At 37.8% G+C, this 17378-nt stretch overlaps 1 protein-coding gene across 3 annotated transcripts in view; it reads right to left on the bottom strand.

Annotated features, from left to right (window-relative positions):
* chm (lysine acetyltransferase chameau) overlaps positions 1–17258 on the bottom strand; it is a 95276-nt gene extending 78018 nt beyond the window's left edge. The window contains exons 1-4 of one of the 3 annotated variants that reach the window (XM_019061277.2): positions 16897–17258; positions 15058–15775; positions 7285–7635; positions 1139–1365 (exon numbers count right to left, since the gene is read on the bottom strand). In XM_019061277.2, the coding sequence (XP_018916822.2) occupies positions 1139–1365; positions 7285–7635; positions 15058–15775; positions 16897–16914 (1314 nt within the window). In that variant the 5' untranslated portion in view covers positions 16915–17258. The remainder of the gene's footprint in view (positions 1–1138; positions 1366–7284; positions 7636–15057; positions 15776–16896) is intronic. The other 2 variants (XM_019061278.2, XM_019061279.2) reach the window with 2 other exon arrangements.
* Between the last annotated feature and the right edge of the window lie 120 nt (positions 17259–17378).

The following is a 17378-nucleotide window of genomic DNA, read 5'->3' as shown; positions in this document are numbered from 1 at the left end:
TCAGTATAAAGATTTTCCAAGACTTTCCAATTTTGGAAAGTGTCTTAATACTATACAGGATGATATAATTTAGTTATCATATTATAATAGACTCGATAGAAAAAAAAAAAAAAAAACACTGTGACGTGGGTAAAAAAGAATCCACTGTGTAGTGTTGAGTGAAATTCGAAATATGAAAGTATTTTTCCTCAGAAGTGCAAGGCTTAATATCTCTCTTTAGGATGAGATTCCTAGAACAAGACAGCTCTAAAAAATGTGCTGCAATTTCGATGCAATATTTTTATTTGAAATTTTACCATTGAAAAGATTTGTGTAATGGAAGGTTGGGGTATAGGTTTACTAAACACAACGTAGCCACTATTTTGGCTTTTCATTGTTGGCACAATAATTAAGGTTTGTTTGTTTTTTTTTGTATACAAATCTGAACAGTGAAAATTGAGGGGCTGAGTGCAAGATGGGTACTCCTCAGTTGCGGTATTTCAGAATCACCGGTAATCATGCATTCATTGTAAAGAAAGTGGAGCGTGCATTTCATTAAAGTTTTTTACTAATATTATTCATGATTTTGCGATGTTCTGAAGAAAGAATTCCAGAAAAATTTGAGTACATTTTGCAATCAGGAACTACAATTTCTGGCTAAGCTTAGAAACAACATTTGCACCATTAGTTTCCCTACAGACAAATGTGTTTTTGCAAATGAGCCAGAAATTGTAGCTCCTGATTGCAAAATCTAGTCCAACTAATCATCAGATTGGACTTCATTTCGCAATCAGACATTGCAGTTTCTGGCTCATCCGTGAAAACACTATTGTGCAAAGGAAAACTAATGGTGCATACGCTGTTTCTAAACTGTGTCAGAAATAGTAGTTCCTAAATGCAAAATGTAGTTCAATTAGCGACGGAATTCTGAAACACCACAACTGAGAAGTGTCTTCCTCCCAACCAGAGCCTTAATTTTATTGGTATTCATCTTTGAGCCTTAAAATCATTCCTTTCTTCTGAACACTTTTGTGACACTTTTTTCTATCATTGTGTGCGGCACTTTTACTCTTATAAAATGCAATGGAGAAAGCAGCAGTTCTTAAAAAAACTGTCAAGCAGTAAAACACTAATATAATATAAATAATGTGATTGTCACCTTGCATTGTTGAGCAGTGAGATTGTGATAGACGGGGCATGCCTCTTTCGTGAAATGATTGTCGAACTTTCCGCTAAGATGACCGGATGAATCACAATTTTCCACGGGGCATTTCCTATCTTCTTCTGAAAATGTGACCGCTGACATTTCGTTTGATTTTTTGCCATTCTCTTTTCGAGGTCGACCGACAGGACGCTTCATTTTCGTTGCGGCAGATTTTTTCTTTTCTGAAATAAAAAATTACAGAATCAGTGACAGATCTTCAAAATTAGTGTAAGACAAGAAAAACTTTTCTGCTTGTAAATAAATATTTATTTTTCTTTGTGAATAAAAGAGATTTCTAAGAAAAAACGAATAATTTTGTTTGACGCACCATTCTCTCATAAAACTCTATACGTCTGATGAACTTTTCTCTTTTAAAAGCGTCTACTTTTTGTGAATTTTAAAAGAAGTCTGAGTAATTTACTATTTCAAGGTAAAATTGATACCTACGTGGTACCATCAACCACTAACAAGAGGCAAAGTGCTTCACTATTTTGAGCAATCAAATAAGATAGTGATTACATTTCTCGTAATATTTAACTGACTCGAACAAAGAGTTTTCTGCTTTGGTGCAGTACATCATAACGCTGTGATTATAACCTTCCTCTCGCTATTCCATAGATTTGAGCAGCCTGGCTAAATAACTCGAAATCATCATGCACATTCCAGTCGTATAAAGAAAGAAATATGCATTGTTGTTTCAGTTTATGATGCAGTCGCTCCTCTGACGTAAAGGTATATCTCGGTTTCCACAAGAGACTTCTTCTCTGTATAGCTCTACGCTTCATGGGGCTCATGTGGCAATAGAAACACGGCTATGCCAGTGGCGTGGCGTGCTTTACGATATATCGATTGATGATCAATCGATGTATCAATCATTGATCTGCCATTTAAACCTATGGAAAAGGATCGATTAACAAGGTGTTCGCAACGAAAACCTTAGAGATCGATTCTTTACTACATCTTCGAATGGGGAAATATCGATAATCGATCATTCACGCCCTTAAGTCAGGAGAGCGACGATATGGACGTATTTATGCTAAAAGGAACTACGTTGCATGCAAACACTATGCACATACCTAGGTCTTTTTAGCATAAGTATGTCCATATGTGATGCTCCATTAAATAAAATAGAAAGATCAAGGTGATAGTCACAACCTGTCTTCATTCAGTGAACTTATGTAGTGCTCTTAAAAAGAAAATTAAAGGTTTTTACGAAGTTTTCAACTTCCAAGTTTTTCTCTGAAGCACAGTGAACTCTTGTCAGAGTATTTCTACTGTCTAAAATGTAGAGATTTTCCTATAAAGTTTTGTACTTTCTTTCATTATTTTGATTGTGTATACATACTGAAAAATCAACAGTTGAAATTAAGATGATGAGACAGCTATATTTTTTGGCTCGTGTTCAGCTTTTATAAAAAGCAGATGTGTTAACAGAAGTTCAGCAAATTTACAAAAGATTCCTTTTTGTTATGTTTATGACCATGAATGGGAAAAGGACCTTTCTTGAGGGGGGCGGGGGGTTGTTTTTAAAAAAGCATTTTTTATAAAGTTGCCTCAAAAATAAAGAAGATTGGATTAGGAGGATCAGATTGGAGCGGATCATCAAATGGACTGAATTTTGCGATAAGGAACGACAATTTCTGGCTCAGTTTAAGAACAACGTATGTATCATTAGTTTCTTTATGCAAATACGTGCTTTTACAGATGAGCCAGGCCAGAAATTATAGTCCCCAATTGCAAAATATAGTCCAAATGACGGTTTGGGCACACTCGATTGGCAAATTTTGAAATTTTTGATCAACACAGAAGATCAAAGTTGCTGGATGGATCTTTCGAGGTATCGATTCTTGAGATCTGACATTTTGAACCGAATCTATTTTCGTGAAGACTTTGGATCAATTCTTGACCCAGGAATCGCTATCACTAAGCTCCAATTCTGCTTGATTCAGTGGCGTGGCGTGGCGTGCTTTGCGATATATCGATTGATCTGCCATTTAAACCCGTGGAAAAAGATAGATATACAGGGTGTTCGCAACGAGCACCATAATAATCGATTCTTCACCATAGCTTCAAATGAGGAAATATCGAAAATCGATCATTCACGCCGCTTGATTTACTTTCAGGCGTATTCAAAATTCGAAAATATTTTAGAATAATTTTCTGGCCAATGATACTGGGATCTGAAACTCGCGATTTTTTTTTCAAAGGTCCCTCTCCCATACACAGTCAAAAATCAATGAGATGGCAGTACAAAGAGACAAGCTGAGGTTGATTCAGGATCAAGGCCAGACGTACGTTGTACCGTAAAAATATTGTTTCCCTGCCGAGAAATAAGAATCTGGTCTCAGGTCTATTTTAGCAAACGGAGAGTTTGAAACCTCGAAACCTTACAGGGTTGAAAATCACAAGTCTTCTCATTAAATTGTCTGGTAAATAGAAGGACGTTCATATAATAACATATTTTTGTCAGGTATTTTGCGGTTTTCTATCATTTTAAATCATCTCACACCTCTTGTTAATTGACAGTCAATTACATCGATGGCTAAATGCGAAGAACTTGTACCTTAATTGCAACGTTTAAAAATCTCCGAATATAAATTTTCACAATGGACCACTAGACAAGGTACGAATTTAAGCGATCTGATACATGTTTCTGAACCAGAATTTTACGTAGAAAACGATTCACACAACGAAAATTACTGAAACAAACTCCTAATGAAGATATTAACGTTTTTATTTCACATTGGTTACGAGGAATTTGAACTGCCCGCTCACAAGAAACTCAAAGCTCTACGTGAGTCAAATCGCCCACTACAACGGTTTCAGCAAGCTTCCTCGATCGAGCAATGTTCATTTCCCATCATGTGTTGTTCAAACTATTAGCAATTTGCTATAATGAGCCAAAGCGTCAAGATTGAGGTTGCCAGATTTTTATATTGCAGAGACTGTCATGATAACGTTTAGCGCGCGATGTGAATCACGTAGAGCATTGAGTTTTCATGAGCGGGTGGTTTGAATTCACGCATCAAGAATCATTAAATATCTTCGTAAGGAGTTAATTTCAGTAATTTTCGTTGTGTGCATCGTGTTTTACGTAAAATTTTGGTCAAGAAACATGTATCAGAATGCTGAAATTCGTACCTTATCTAGTGGTCCATTAGCCATCGATATGATCCAAGAGGGCTGACTAAATATGACATGGATTACCCCTTTTGGTGGGGAAATTAGCTGTTTCCCTCCTCCCGCGAATGAGATTACATCTGACCATTGTGGGAGCAGAGGGATTCGAATGCAGGAAATCTTGAGTCGCTTCTTGTGAGGCTTATTTCAAGAATTTAACACAGGCGAAAAATTACACAATGAAACATTCAGGCTTCAAAAAATTGGACAGGTGAGAGATTTCGTAGCGCACATCACAAAAAAACCAAAACAAACTGTTGCAGAGAGAATTTAGTAAATATGTGACTGATAACGCAGCGGTGAAGTTAGCATTTAATAAAAGCGAATTGCATGATCTATTTACAAAAACAAGAACTAGAGGCAACCATGAGTGAGAAAATATGACAAAAAGGGAAAAAATCAACAGAGAAAAACCGAATGAAAATGAATTTAGGTACAACACTTGCGGAGGGAAAACCGAAAACATTACTGACAAGAGATGATGGAAATTTGATTACACTCGGATCCTGGAGATTTGGAAATTGAATGTTTATTGATAACCTATAAAGAAACCGAAACAGCTGATTAAGGTGCAGAGCGTTTGATGTCATCTTTATAGGTTTTTTGAAAAAAAAAAAAAAAATCAAAGGCAAAAAAGCAAAGCAGCTGGTGATAATGTGCCGAGTTCAAGCGAGAGATGCAAAAAAAATTAATGATGGGAACAACAAAATGTTTGCGCGACAACATAATATTGCAGGAATTTTCAAAATTAGAAACAGGGAGAAAGAAAAAGAAATGATAATAACGGGGGAAAAAACAAACTTTATTGAGGTAGTCACTAATTCACAATAATGGTGTTGCGGTGTTTTATTTTAATCTAGTTACCAAAACGCTGGTATGATCAGTTCACTCCACGGGGGCTCCTAAATTATTATGCCGTTAGAGTTTAAAATCAACTTGATGGTATAAAAATCGAAGGCGTTTAGGAACAGATATAAAACGCCAAGCGCTGACTGAAAGGAGGACAAAAACTTGCTTGAATCCAAAAAAAAAACCACTCAGTTCAAATATCTCCTCTCATAATTGAATGGGTGAAGAATCGGGTACGCATACTTATAGACGCAGTAAAATCTCCTCATTAAAAAGAGGGGGAAAAAATCCAGCAAATGTTCCAAGATTTTATTCTTAATTTCGTTACTCTTCTAGCTTCTAAAACTACTTATCTGAAAAAATGTTGGTTTTTTTTTTTTTTTTACACTGTTACATAATCGATAAAACAAAAAAAAACCTTGTTTTGCACCCCATTATAATCTTTTTGCGTTGTTTCCCCCATAAATTTATTTTCTTAAGGGTTGGGCTACTGAAATTAACAAAATGGATAATTCGATTCACTCTCATTTCACTGCACGGGTGAAAGAGGCTTCATAAAATTGAGCTAGTAGAAAACTTGAATGATACCTATTTTATGAGTGAATGAAAAGGTTAAAAAATGGCATGCAAAAACTGAAAGCTTAACTTCACACCAAACAGAACTGTACAAAACCACACACCACTCAGGAAGAGGAGAAGAAGAAATCTCATGCACTGGGACCTTCCCCTTTCCTCACGGTAATTTGAGTTCTTCTTGCACCGAGCTGGTCTTTCACTTTCAAAGTTTTAGAGCGTTAACTTCCTAAAAGTGCTTTCCTTTCAAATTTGCGAATTAAACCGTCCTCACACCATGGTCCAGGCACTGATATAAAGATTTTTAACCATATTTTGCTTGAATAGGGAGACTTTTTCAAAAGCTACTTACTGTATCGGTCCAATTATCTTACAGCAAGATTGGATTTGGAAAAAAAGAATATCTGTTCGTATACTATTTTTTTTATTTATGATCTTCGGTAGCTAGGTATTTACTTACTTATCAGCCATTTGAAGAGCTGATTTTCATCGAAATCTAGTGTATTTTTTGCATTCATGCTTTAGTCACTCCTCCTTCTAAATCTGATCTTGATTGCATTAAAATGTATTTTTAACTTTTTCGATAATAATTTATGTGATGAATCTGAGAGATAAATCGTTCAATGCACATTAATTTTTTAAGTGTTCTGAACTAAAATTGCGGGAATGTTTCAAAATTTGTCAGAGTCTCTGAAACTTTTTCACTTAGCATTTTAATAATTACTCACTAGAAAAATCGATCAATTAGTACTTGAAATCTTACAAACCAGAGACCACCTTAGTATACTGGTGAGTGGGGGACATTGCCAAAGAAAATTGGGATTTTATCTGCGTAAATATTGTCTGAAACCTACTTTTAAGGAGGAGTGTAGGATTGATTTCTTTTTCTGAGGCACCTAACACTAGAGGAAATCAGGGGTGCAGAATCTCCTGAGGTTCCAAATTTTCACACGCCCGCCTGCGAGCTTTCAACAATATTTTTCAACGGTTTTCCACAAAATTTCACACCAATTTAAAAAAGGATGACCCTTTTCCCTGTTTTTCTTAAACTTTCGACTGATGACCTTTCAAAATTGCCCCTCCTTCCACATTTTGGGGGCTTTTCCACATTTTCTGCACCCCTGAAAAAAATCGGTTCAGAGAACAGATTTTCCCATTCAAACTCTAAGTATTTGTTTTTTTTTTGGGGGGGGGGGGGAAGGGGTGCTTGCATGAATAAATCCTTATAATGTGGGGGAAACCGTGGTTTCTAATGAACTCATTATGATGCTGGATTTTTGAGAAGTTGACTACGATACGGTTTTCTAGTTGTCTACACCCTGGGTAACTAAATACTTCGACACTCAAGCAAAACATGGTCCCCTGGAGTCGACTGAAGAAGTGAGCGGACGAAAGAGTGGAAAATAGAAGAGAGGTACCCTTGGTTGCTAATACCATCGCAAAACGCTGAAGATAGTATTTAACATCGGGAGGCGTTGGTTGCTGGCAACGAATCATACCTGAATCGGACTCAGAGTCACTCTGCACTTTTATGCTTATGGTTCCTGACAAGTGCTTACTTGTGCGGGTGGTTCCCGACCTCGTCGCTTTCTTCGGACCCGCCGCCGTCGTCGCAGCCGCCGCCGCCGCGGGGGGCGGAGTCGCTTTCGGCTCTGCCTTTTTGACGGCCCCCGGTTTCACCTCGCTGCTCGGCGGCAGGGGGTTTTTCCGGGGCCGCCCGCGCCCTTTTTTCTTGGGACTCGTGTCCGAGGAAGGCGTGATGCTCGTCGAGGATTTCGGCGGGGGAGGCGAGACTTTCTGCGGGGTCGCTGACGGGGCTGGGGTGCTCTCCTCTGAGTCGGAGCTGCTTTCTGCCGGGAACAGAAAGCACATGTGTCAAAGTCACACAGGTCTGTGCCTTCACCAATAAAGAGCACAAAGTCACTTTGCTTTGATCGTCTTGCATTCCTGCAAGGTTGCGAAAACCAACACCACCTGGAAAAAATCCCTCATCGGCTCCACTCATCGCACAGTTAATCAGGAATGCCACAAAATTTAGAAAATTAAATTCCCTCGCATATCCCTGACACATTTGAGGAAAATTCTTTGACAGATAAAATCGCCGTTTCCTTCGCGAAAGAACGTAACTTCATTTAAATGTTGCCAAATTTACCGTCGTTTATTGCATATTAACGAGGAGAATCTTGGGCATTTTCAACTGATAGTTTTACTGATTTTTCTCCACATTTCATGCAAAAATCAGAAAACTTTTGGATGAAAATCGGACACGTACATTTTGGTCAAATAAATAAATTGTTTGAGTCAATCTGGCAACCTTGGAATGGAGTTACGTTCCTTCGTCCGGGAGACGACGAAATATGCAATACACGGCAAAAAAGACGTGATTTTAAATCGTTTTTAGGCATAATTTGTTGTTTTGAACATAAAATCTATTCTAAGAAGCTAATAAAAGGTAAATTTACAACTTTTCCATGACATTTTCGTCATTTCCCCTGACATTTCCAGGTTTACCCAGACTTTTAGAATTCCTTGAAATTTCCCGGTTTTCTCAAACTTTTTAAAATTCCCTAAAATTCCCCGGTTTTCCCGGTATTCCCTTACTGTGGCAACCCTGATTAATAAATATATAATTAATATAAACACACTGATAGGACTCTAAATGACTTTGAATCCAAATATTAACTCCGCTAGTCCCGGTGTCCTCAAATTCTGGGTTCGCTTAGTTACCAACTTGTGTACGAATCGAAAAACTCTCAAAAATAAACACAAGTCCTTCAAGCTGGAATGTATTCTGATTTGGTAGAAAAAATACCCGTCCTCATTTCCTGGACAGTATTTGTATTGATCACTGATTAACAAATTCTATATTCTTGCTTTTTCGTGGTTAGTTAAATACACAAATGAGTAAAATCATAATTTCTGCGTACCTCTGTTAACGACCGGTACAAAATACAGATAATTTGGATATTCTGAAGTCCAAAAATGCGTTGAAATCCTGCATAATATGAAATGATGAATTTTTTTCCGTCTATTAAGGACCTGCTTCTGAGTAAATCAACAGCCGTCATTGACTGCTGAACACAAAATATTCCGGAAAAAAAAAGAGAAATTCTTTTCCATGATATGATTTTAGTCTTTCTTGGTAATTCTCATAGAGGAGAATATTGGTAGGGGAAAAAAAAAATCCCCCAAAAAGTTAAAAAACTTGGTTCCCTCCAAATTTTGAGCATAATTGTCGTTGCCAATTTCATTTGCTCCTGTGGTGAAGAGGACCTTGATCCGGACGGAGCGCGAGAATACCTCATTACGTCCTTAATGACTTGGGTCGTGAGGATGCTTAAAATTTAATTGAAAGATTGATAACATGTTCACATTCCCAAAGAAACCATATCATGATCCCACAGAAAACACGGCATTAATTTCAAGCAAAAAACAAACGAAAACGCCTTGGGGGTCTTTGAAGACATCACAATACACGTAACATGAATAATGCCCAACAGACAGAACATGTAAGGATAGATAGGGTCAGAAGAGTCCTTTGCTGGTTGCTATGTAAGATCATTTTCCTTTAACTGCGGATTATAATCGAGAATAACACTTGGGATAATTTGGAAATTGGGGCAATGACCACCCTTAAAATATTATTGTAATTGGGAAGTTCTCGAGTAATAATGGTGGGGTTGCCAGAAATGTACCTACTCAAAAGTTTGCAAAATCAAAAACACAAAAATTTGAATGAATGCAGAGTCTGTGATATCCAAGAAGGATGACACTTACTAATTACTGCAGCCAATGCAATCGATATGAATTGATTGGTTAGCATTGAAAAGACGATTAGGCATTCTTTCATTTCGTCCATGCTGAACCTTGGTTTTTTCAGCTATTTTTCAACCAAGCAATGAATCACTAGACAAGGTACAAATTTAAGCATTATGATACATATTTCCTCATTGGGAGTTCTCGTAGAACACGTGTCACGCAACAAAAATTACTTTCATTGACAACTACACTACTCAGCTAAGTCACTGAAAAAATTTTCTCGAGATATTATATTTTGACTTAGAGCGTCGTTTCTTGTCAACAATTATTGATCCCCCCCCCCCCCCCCCCCCCCCCAGTTAAATTCATTATCAGTTTTTTGGAGTTAAAAAGTGTCGCTTTTTTCAACTTACGATAAATAACCAACGTTCCTTCAACCTAAAAAAAAAAAAAAAAAAAAAAAAAAAAAAAAAAAAAAAAAAAAATTTGGCCGACAAAAAAGACGCTTTTAGTCGAAATAATACCCACGAATTTTTTTTTCAGTGAAGATTTTAACGTTTTTTGATGCGAAAATTCAATCCACCCGCTCATGAAAAGACAAGAGTGTAAGTGAGTCAAATCTCCCACTGAAAATTACCAGAGCAGTCTGCTGAATGAAAATAGAGCAACCTCAATCTCGGTTCTTTCCCTCAGTCGTCGCACATTTTTAACACTTTGAACAATACAAAACGGAGAAGAAATGTTGAAGAAGGAAGCCTGACAAACCCGTTGTAGTAGGCAATTTGATTCAAGCAATTTAATGTTTTTCTTGAGAACGTGAAATTCAAATTTTCCGTGACCAATGCAACCTAAAACCATTTGTATCTTTATTAGGAGTTGATTTCAGCAATTTTCATTGTGCTAAGAGTATTCTACGTGAAATTAGCGTCAGGAAAGATGTCTCATAATGCTTAAATTCATACCTTGTCGAGCCGTCTACAATCACGAATATGAATATAATCTCACAATATAGCTGATTAACAGAAGCTCATGTTTTCAAAACAAAGCTGGCGATTCCCAAAAAAGATATTTTCCTGCGGTATTACTGGATGACTGCAGGTTACAAGCAAAGCTCCGATGAATTTCATGATGGTTAATACGTAGAGGCTGTCGTGCTAAGGAAGAACACCGTATAAGCCTTCAGACGTTGCTAAATTTCCTTCAATAGAATATTAATATCAGGGAAATTTTTGAATACTTTCCGTCGAATATTAATATAAGAATTTCATTCTTAATTGGAGCTAAATTACCTGAAAATTTTAAGAGAAAATATTCACAACACTCTTCAAAAATAAATATTTCATCAGAAGAAATTTGGCAACACTCGAATGCTCATACGGCGTTTTTCCTTGGCAGTTAGCACGACAGGAGGAAAGTGAGGTTCACGCTCATCGTATCCTCGAGTTACTTTTGGTTCTTAAAATGTCTGTCATATTTTCAGTTTGCAGTATTGAAAAAAAATGTCGTGCACTGGAATATAAGGTCAATGAGAATAGACAAAGATAAATGGTTCGATGGCACTTAATCATTTCTACTGCAAAAATACATTTTTCTTCGGAGGATAAAAACATGTACAACCCACCATGCTCTCGGACACATGAATGGTGAAACCCTAAGAACATGTATTATAGTGTGCAAAATTGTTTTCCAGTTACACGGTAGTATGCCGCGACGGGAAATCGAAACGCCTTCAATGAATTGAATAGGCACACCGAGCTCCTAGGAGGTCGAATTGTGGTATCACGCCCAACAGCGAATAACATACAATTTTGTATTATAAACCGTGCAGTTTTTGGGTGATTAGGCAATTAAAAATTATTAAACTCTGATGAATTAATGTGAATAACTTTCTTTTAGTTATTCAGATCAAAAATATGCGTAACATTTTCCGTGAGGTTTACAAAAGAAAAACAAAACATTAGTTTTTCGAGAAATATGACATTTTCCCCCAGAAAATTTAGCAACGGGTAGGTGTACTTCTACGCACACATTGCCGTCGCATTACACGTCTTATGCCAAAAGTTCATAACTTTTCAGGATGTTTTCGTATTCCCTGACTACTCCACATTTTCCCGGACCCTTACAACCCTGATAGCACAGTTTTCCTTAGCAAGGCAGTATAGTTTTCATCCCTTCACTACAAATCCTTCTCATTGCGGAGTAAGAATAACGGTGATTAGTACTGCCGTTCTAAGGAAAAACGCTGTATGAACATTCGAGAGCTGCCAAATTCCCTTCGATACGATGTTTATTTTTGAGGAAAGTTATGAATATTTTCCCTTTAAATGTTCAGAATTTTTAGGCGAAATTTCGAAAAAAATTATCTGAAAAATTGGGAGGAAAATATTCCTAAGTTTACCAGGGAATTCGCGTTTTATCAAACGGAATTTGGCAACGCCTGAGGGTTCATACGGCGTTTTTTCTTGACACAACAGAGTACAGCGTAACGGTTGGAGCGCTGCGTCGCGGCGACTCGAGCCTAATCCTGTCGTTTGGAAACGAAATCGCCGCTGGTTCGCCTTCAAATTCAGTGATGCAACCCATCACAACACAGAAGTTAATTAAGTTGCATCCTAGCTGCTGGCTAGCTGGACGTGGGCAATGTGATGGGGATTTCCGAAGAGACTTCAACGCTTAGCTAGAAACGTAGAGGTCACTTTCAAGTTCTCATTTCAGTTCGTACGATTCATTGATTTGTGCTCTGCTTGTATGGAAATGGAAAGTAAGAGAGGGACTTCTAAGGAAACTTTAACGCAAAGCTAGAAGCATAGCGGCCACTTTCAAACTCTCATTCCTTTGCTAATTCTGGTTCATATACATCATTGACGTGTACATTGCTTGTATGGACAGTGAGAACCTACTCCTTACGTTTGAGGAATTATCAATCAGTTGACATACACATACTGCCATGTTATGTAAAAACACCGTAAAGACGTTCAAATGTTGTCAAATGTCTCTTATTAGACATATTATTTGCTTAAATTTGAGGTTTTATCAATTAATTGATGGACACGTACTGTCATGCTAAGGAAAAACGTCAAATGAACATTAGAATGTAGCCAAATTTCCATTGATAACGTCCTATTTTTTAAGGAAAGTTATGAATATTTTCTTTTTAAAGGTCCATATGATTTCGAAAGAATTGCGAACGAACTTCTCTGAAAAATTGGAAGAAATAATCTAAAAATTTTTCAGAAAATCTGTGTTTTATCAAAAGAAATTTAGCAACAGCTGAAAGTTCTTACGCAGGGTTGCAGGTTTAATAAAATATTTCAAAATTTCACGACTTTTTGGGAAAATTCGCTGACGACTGGCGCAGAAATTCCCTGACTTCCCCCCCCCCCCCAAAAAAAAGAGAGAAAGATGAATTTCAAAACAGTGATGCAAACTTTGAAGCACCGCAAATGTATGCATTAAGTTGATTTTTGTAAATAACTTTGATACGACAATTCACATGCTGCCTGGAAATATTTTGAATTATTCTCAGCCTAAATAAGAAAAATGAGGAGGAAAAGGCAGAAAAAACTAATTAGGAGCAGATACGTGTTAATATTTATATCCCTTCAAGTTGAACTTGTGAACAAATCGCGGATTCAGTACTCGTGGCAGTTCTGCCGTGCTAAGGAAGAACCTTAAGAAGGTTATGGAAGGTATGAGCCTTCAGACGTTGCCAAGTTTCCTTCGATAAAAACTGAATTCATTAGGAAAATTGTGAATATTTTTTTCCAACATTTTCCGACAATTTTGCACGCAATTGAATCTAAAATATCGGAAAATTTCAAGGAAAAATTTTCACGAATGTCGTCAAAAATACATTTTTTACCAAGGGAATTGGCAACTCTCGAATGTCCATACGGTGTTTTTCCTTAGCACGACAGAGTTGCCTTGTTTCGAAAAATTCCCGAAAACTCGGCAACGCTGACGCGCAGGACCGGCGCCCGACGCGCGACGGAGGTTTCAATTGTTAAGCCGCAGCTCTAAAAATCTCTCAAACTCGCAGCAAAATTCTCTGATTTTGCCCTGACTTTCCACGTTATTTTCAAACCCACTGACTTTTCCAGGTTTTTCCTTCTCTTGCAACCCTAAGTAACACATATTTGGCTAGCCGAAAGAGGTTCTTGATTACTCCATTGAGACAAAATAAATCGACGGTGAAAGTCGGCAATCACATAACTCGGTTTGCGACGTCGCAGACTTCCTGTCATACTTTATTTTTTAAATGGAAAACTACTCAACGGCAATTCTTTAAAACTGTCATGATTTTTCTTCTCAATGCGAAGAAAATTCTGCAAAAACTTCAAGAAATAATATCAATTTGTTCTCCTTTAAAAAAATGACGTAGAGGCAGAGATTTTCAGACACCGCAAACGAGTTATGTGATTGCCGACTTTCACCGTCGAAATGCAATTCTTGCATAAAAGAAACTAGAACTATTTTCCATCAATCTACAGTCAAAGTGGCTCTGAAAAAAATTATATATTCCTGAAATTAAAAACATCAGGGAAATCTCAAAGGCTCATAAAGGCGCTTCCAATATTGAAATCTGACAAACCTTAGAAACCCTTCTCCTCGTCTTGACCTACATCTAATTTTCAATTCTTGCGTTTGTACGATACCTTCATCTCATACATTTTTCATGAAAATCACACAGATAAGTGGATTCAAGATATGAGGAGAGGTGTAATTGAAGAATGATGAAATTCTACTGAAAGCGCATTCTCACGAGAAGATTCTAAGTCTCTGCTTGTAAATATTATGGATCGTATTGGAAAGTGGTTCGACGCATTCTAGCCTCAAATCAAAGTTTTAGGATCTAAGTTAGAGAAGCTGAAAAAGAGGGAATATCTAACAATTTCACTTTACATTGCCATGTAGTGCTTGATGAAATCAAAAATCAATCACGAAAATCCGTTCCCACATAATTACTCACTTGACTTTTGACGCTATGTTTGCATGTTGAACCAATTGTTATCGATACTATCTCAGCAATAGTACGCCTATTTCGATGTATCGAATACGATCCAAAAACGATGGCGGTACATTTGTAACCTCACGAAGAATAACAGGGATAATTTAGAGTCCTTTTATACTTAGAGTAAAGACAATACAAATCCATTTCTGATTGGTTCCCGTATTTTAGGTTGATTTTACGCCTCCATTGTGTCACAAACAGGAATAGAGATTAAATTTTCACCGATTGCAAAGGTTAAAAACTGGTACAAACGGAATGAGAGAGGGAAGGAATACAGGAATTTGGGAATGAGTTTATCAAAGATGACAAAAAACGTTCAATTTGTGTGATCTTTATTCCCGTTTGTGACATCCATGAGCTGCGTTGTCTCAACTCTCTCTATAAAGGCAGACTTTAGGATAATTTTGACCTGGATGTAGGGTAAAGCAAAACCATCCCCAAAAAATCAAAGTCGGAAAACTTTCACATGAATTCTTCCGAAAAATAAAATAAAAGAATTTACCTGAGGAAACTGAACTGCGAGAGGACACAGAACTGGTGCGTGACTTTTCTGATGCAGAACCAGACTCTTTTTTCACCGGCGTCGCCTTGGACATTTTTGATTTGATGAGATTCTTGGAAGCCGAGGCAGCGGGAACATTCTTCATTGGTGTCAACTTCGGGGGCGGAGGACTCTGATTATCACTCTCCGAGCTGTTATCCGGACTGAAAATACTCTTGGTCTTCGTTTTGGGCTCAGACTTTGAGGTTGCAGCATGCTTCAAACTAGAACTAGACAGCCTTTTTGACTCGATTTTCTTACTGTTAACTGCTGATGTAGCCGAGGCCTTTGGTTTGGCTGCTGGTTTCGAGACATTTGGCGTGACGGTTGCGGAGGCTTTCGGACCTTTGGATGTGGAGAGGCGCCGCTTGGACCGATCATCGTCCGATTCTGAGGAGTAGATTCCTGACATTTTTGTGGCCGGGAAATTCTTTGATTTGACATTGTTGACTGGTTTCGGTTCTGGCTTGTTGGAGCGCGGTGGTGTTTTCTTCTTGATGGGTGACGCTGATTTCCGGGAGCGACGGGTTTCGGAATCGGTGGATTTCCGATCGGAGGACGAGGACTCGGAATCGGAGCTACTTGAGTCGGAGCCAGAGTTTTCGTTGCTCGAGGATGAGGTGGATGATGATGAGGATGAAGAACTTGAGGATGATGACTCGGAACTTGTTCCGCCCTCCTGCAAACGAGAGAAATAAGTAAATAAATATATAGGTCAATGCGCAGTGAGGGATACTTGTTAGCTATTAGATACTTGCAGCAAGTATCACATATCAATGGTAAAACTCTCAAACTATGTATCGCGGTTTGCGACGTAGCAGACTTACCGGCATGCTTTATTTTTTAAATGAAAAACTATTCAGCGTCACTTCTTAAAAATGTCTGTGATTTTTCGTCTCTGCGCAAGGCAATTAAATTCTGTGAAAGCTTCATCGAGTGACGTTAATTATTCCTCTTTAAAAAAATTAAATTGGAGCAGAGATTTTCGGACACTGCAAACAACATACGAGGTTTAGGAGTTTTACCGTCGATATGCGTCGCAGGTAATTTAGTCAAAACAGGCATTTTTATCAATTTCTTTGAGTATCAAAAATATATTCTAAGAGAATGTGCACAAAAAATGGAATCGGAGCTCAGCTGCATTGTCGGAGTAAATATTCATGAAGTAACCCCAGGTATACTGCCTAGTTCTTCTGTTCACTGGGCGCAACTGAACAGTCCCATCTATCTCTTCAGGTCGGTGGGCATTCAGTTTATATAGTGGTCATTCAAACGTAAACAACCAAATTAAAGCTGAGCTGTCGCAGTAAACTGTTTGGGACTGTTTGGAAACGGAATTAGACAATTCCAAACGGTCGGCGTTGTTGGATTTTGTTAGAACTACCCGATGACTTTTGTGTTTACATATGAAAGCCTGACATTTCTACCAAACGCTCAAAAATCTCAGAGGGTCAATCAGACCATTTCGGTAGCGTTTGCCGACAGTGGAACCAATTGGCATCGGACAAGGTTACTTCGACAACGCAGTTCTTTCTTAATTAAAGGTTTGCTTCTTATTTCTGTTGAAAAACAAGATTTTTCACTATCGGATCAACCCTATTGATTTTCGGTGAAGGATGCCTGATAACCAGAGTAATGTCTTGGTAGCCTAGCTTAAGGGATGAGGAGTTAACTCGTCTCGAATTTTTAAGGGTTTGAGACTTTCATGAAGGTAAATAGTGATGAAGAGATCGCTTCGCACTCGAAAACGTACGAAAAGTAAAGAAGAAGAGCTTCTCAGGTTGTAAACAAACGTCATACCTTCTTTTTCAAAACCATTTTGATAACACTTGGGCTGCCGACAGGACACTTCACCAATCCAAAACCACAACTTATGGAGGAGAATGTTTACATGAATCACACGAGAATAACCAAAACACTATTATTATACTGTCTTTTAAGTTAATTTAACCGAAATGTCGGGCAGGGGCAGAATGAGATTAGGGGGACGAAAACGAAAACACTTATTCCGGGAATTTAGTGGGAAATTGGGAATGCGAACAAACGCAGGGAATTTCAGTACGGAATACAATCATGATGACGTAAATAATAAACACGCCTTGAGCTCGTAAATGTTGCTGAAATTGTTTTAAAAATTATATGTCCTTTTAATCTATGCGAAATTATTTTTATGGAGTTTTTCAAATCAAAATTTGAAAAATGATTATAAATTGTGAGTGCTTTGTTTATCTCATGTGAGATTTTTTTCCCCCTACGCGACACAAACTGATCGAACGGAATCA

Source organism: Bemisia tabaci, chromosome 9 (assembly GCF_918797505.1).
Source record: "Bemisia tabaci chromosome 9, PGI_BMITA_v3".
Taxonomy (NCBI): Eukaryota; Metazoa; Arthropoda; class Insecta; order Hemiptera; family Aleyrodidae; genus Bemisia; species Bemisia tabaci.
This window is presented reverse-complemented; position numbering and strand designations above follow the sequence as displayed.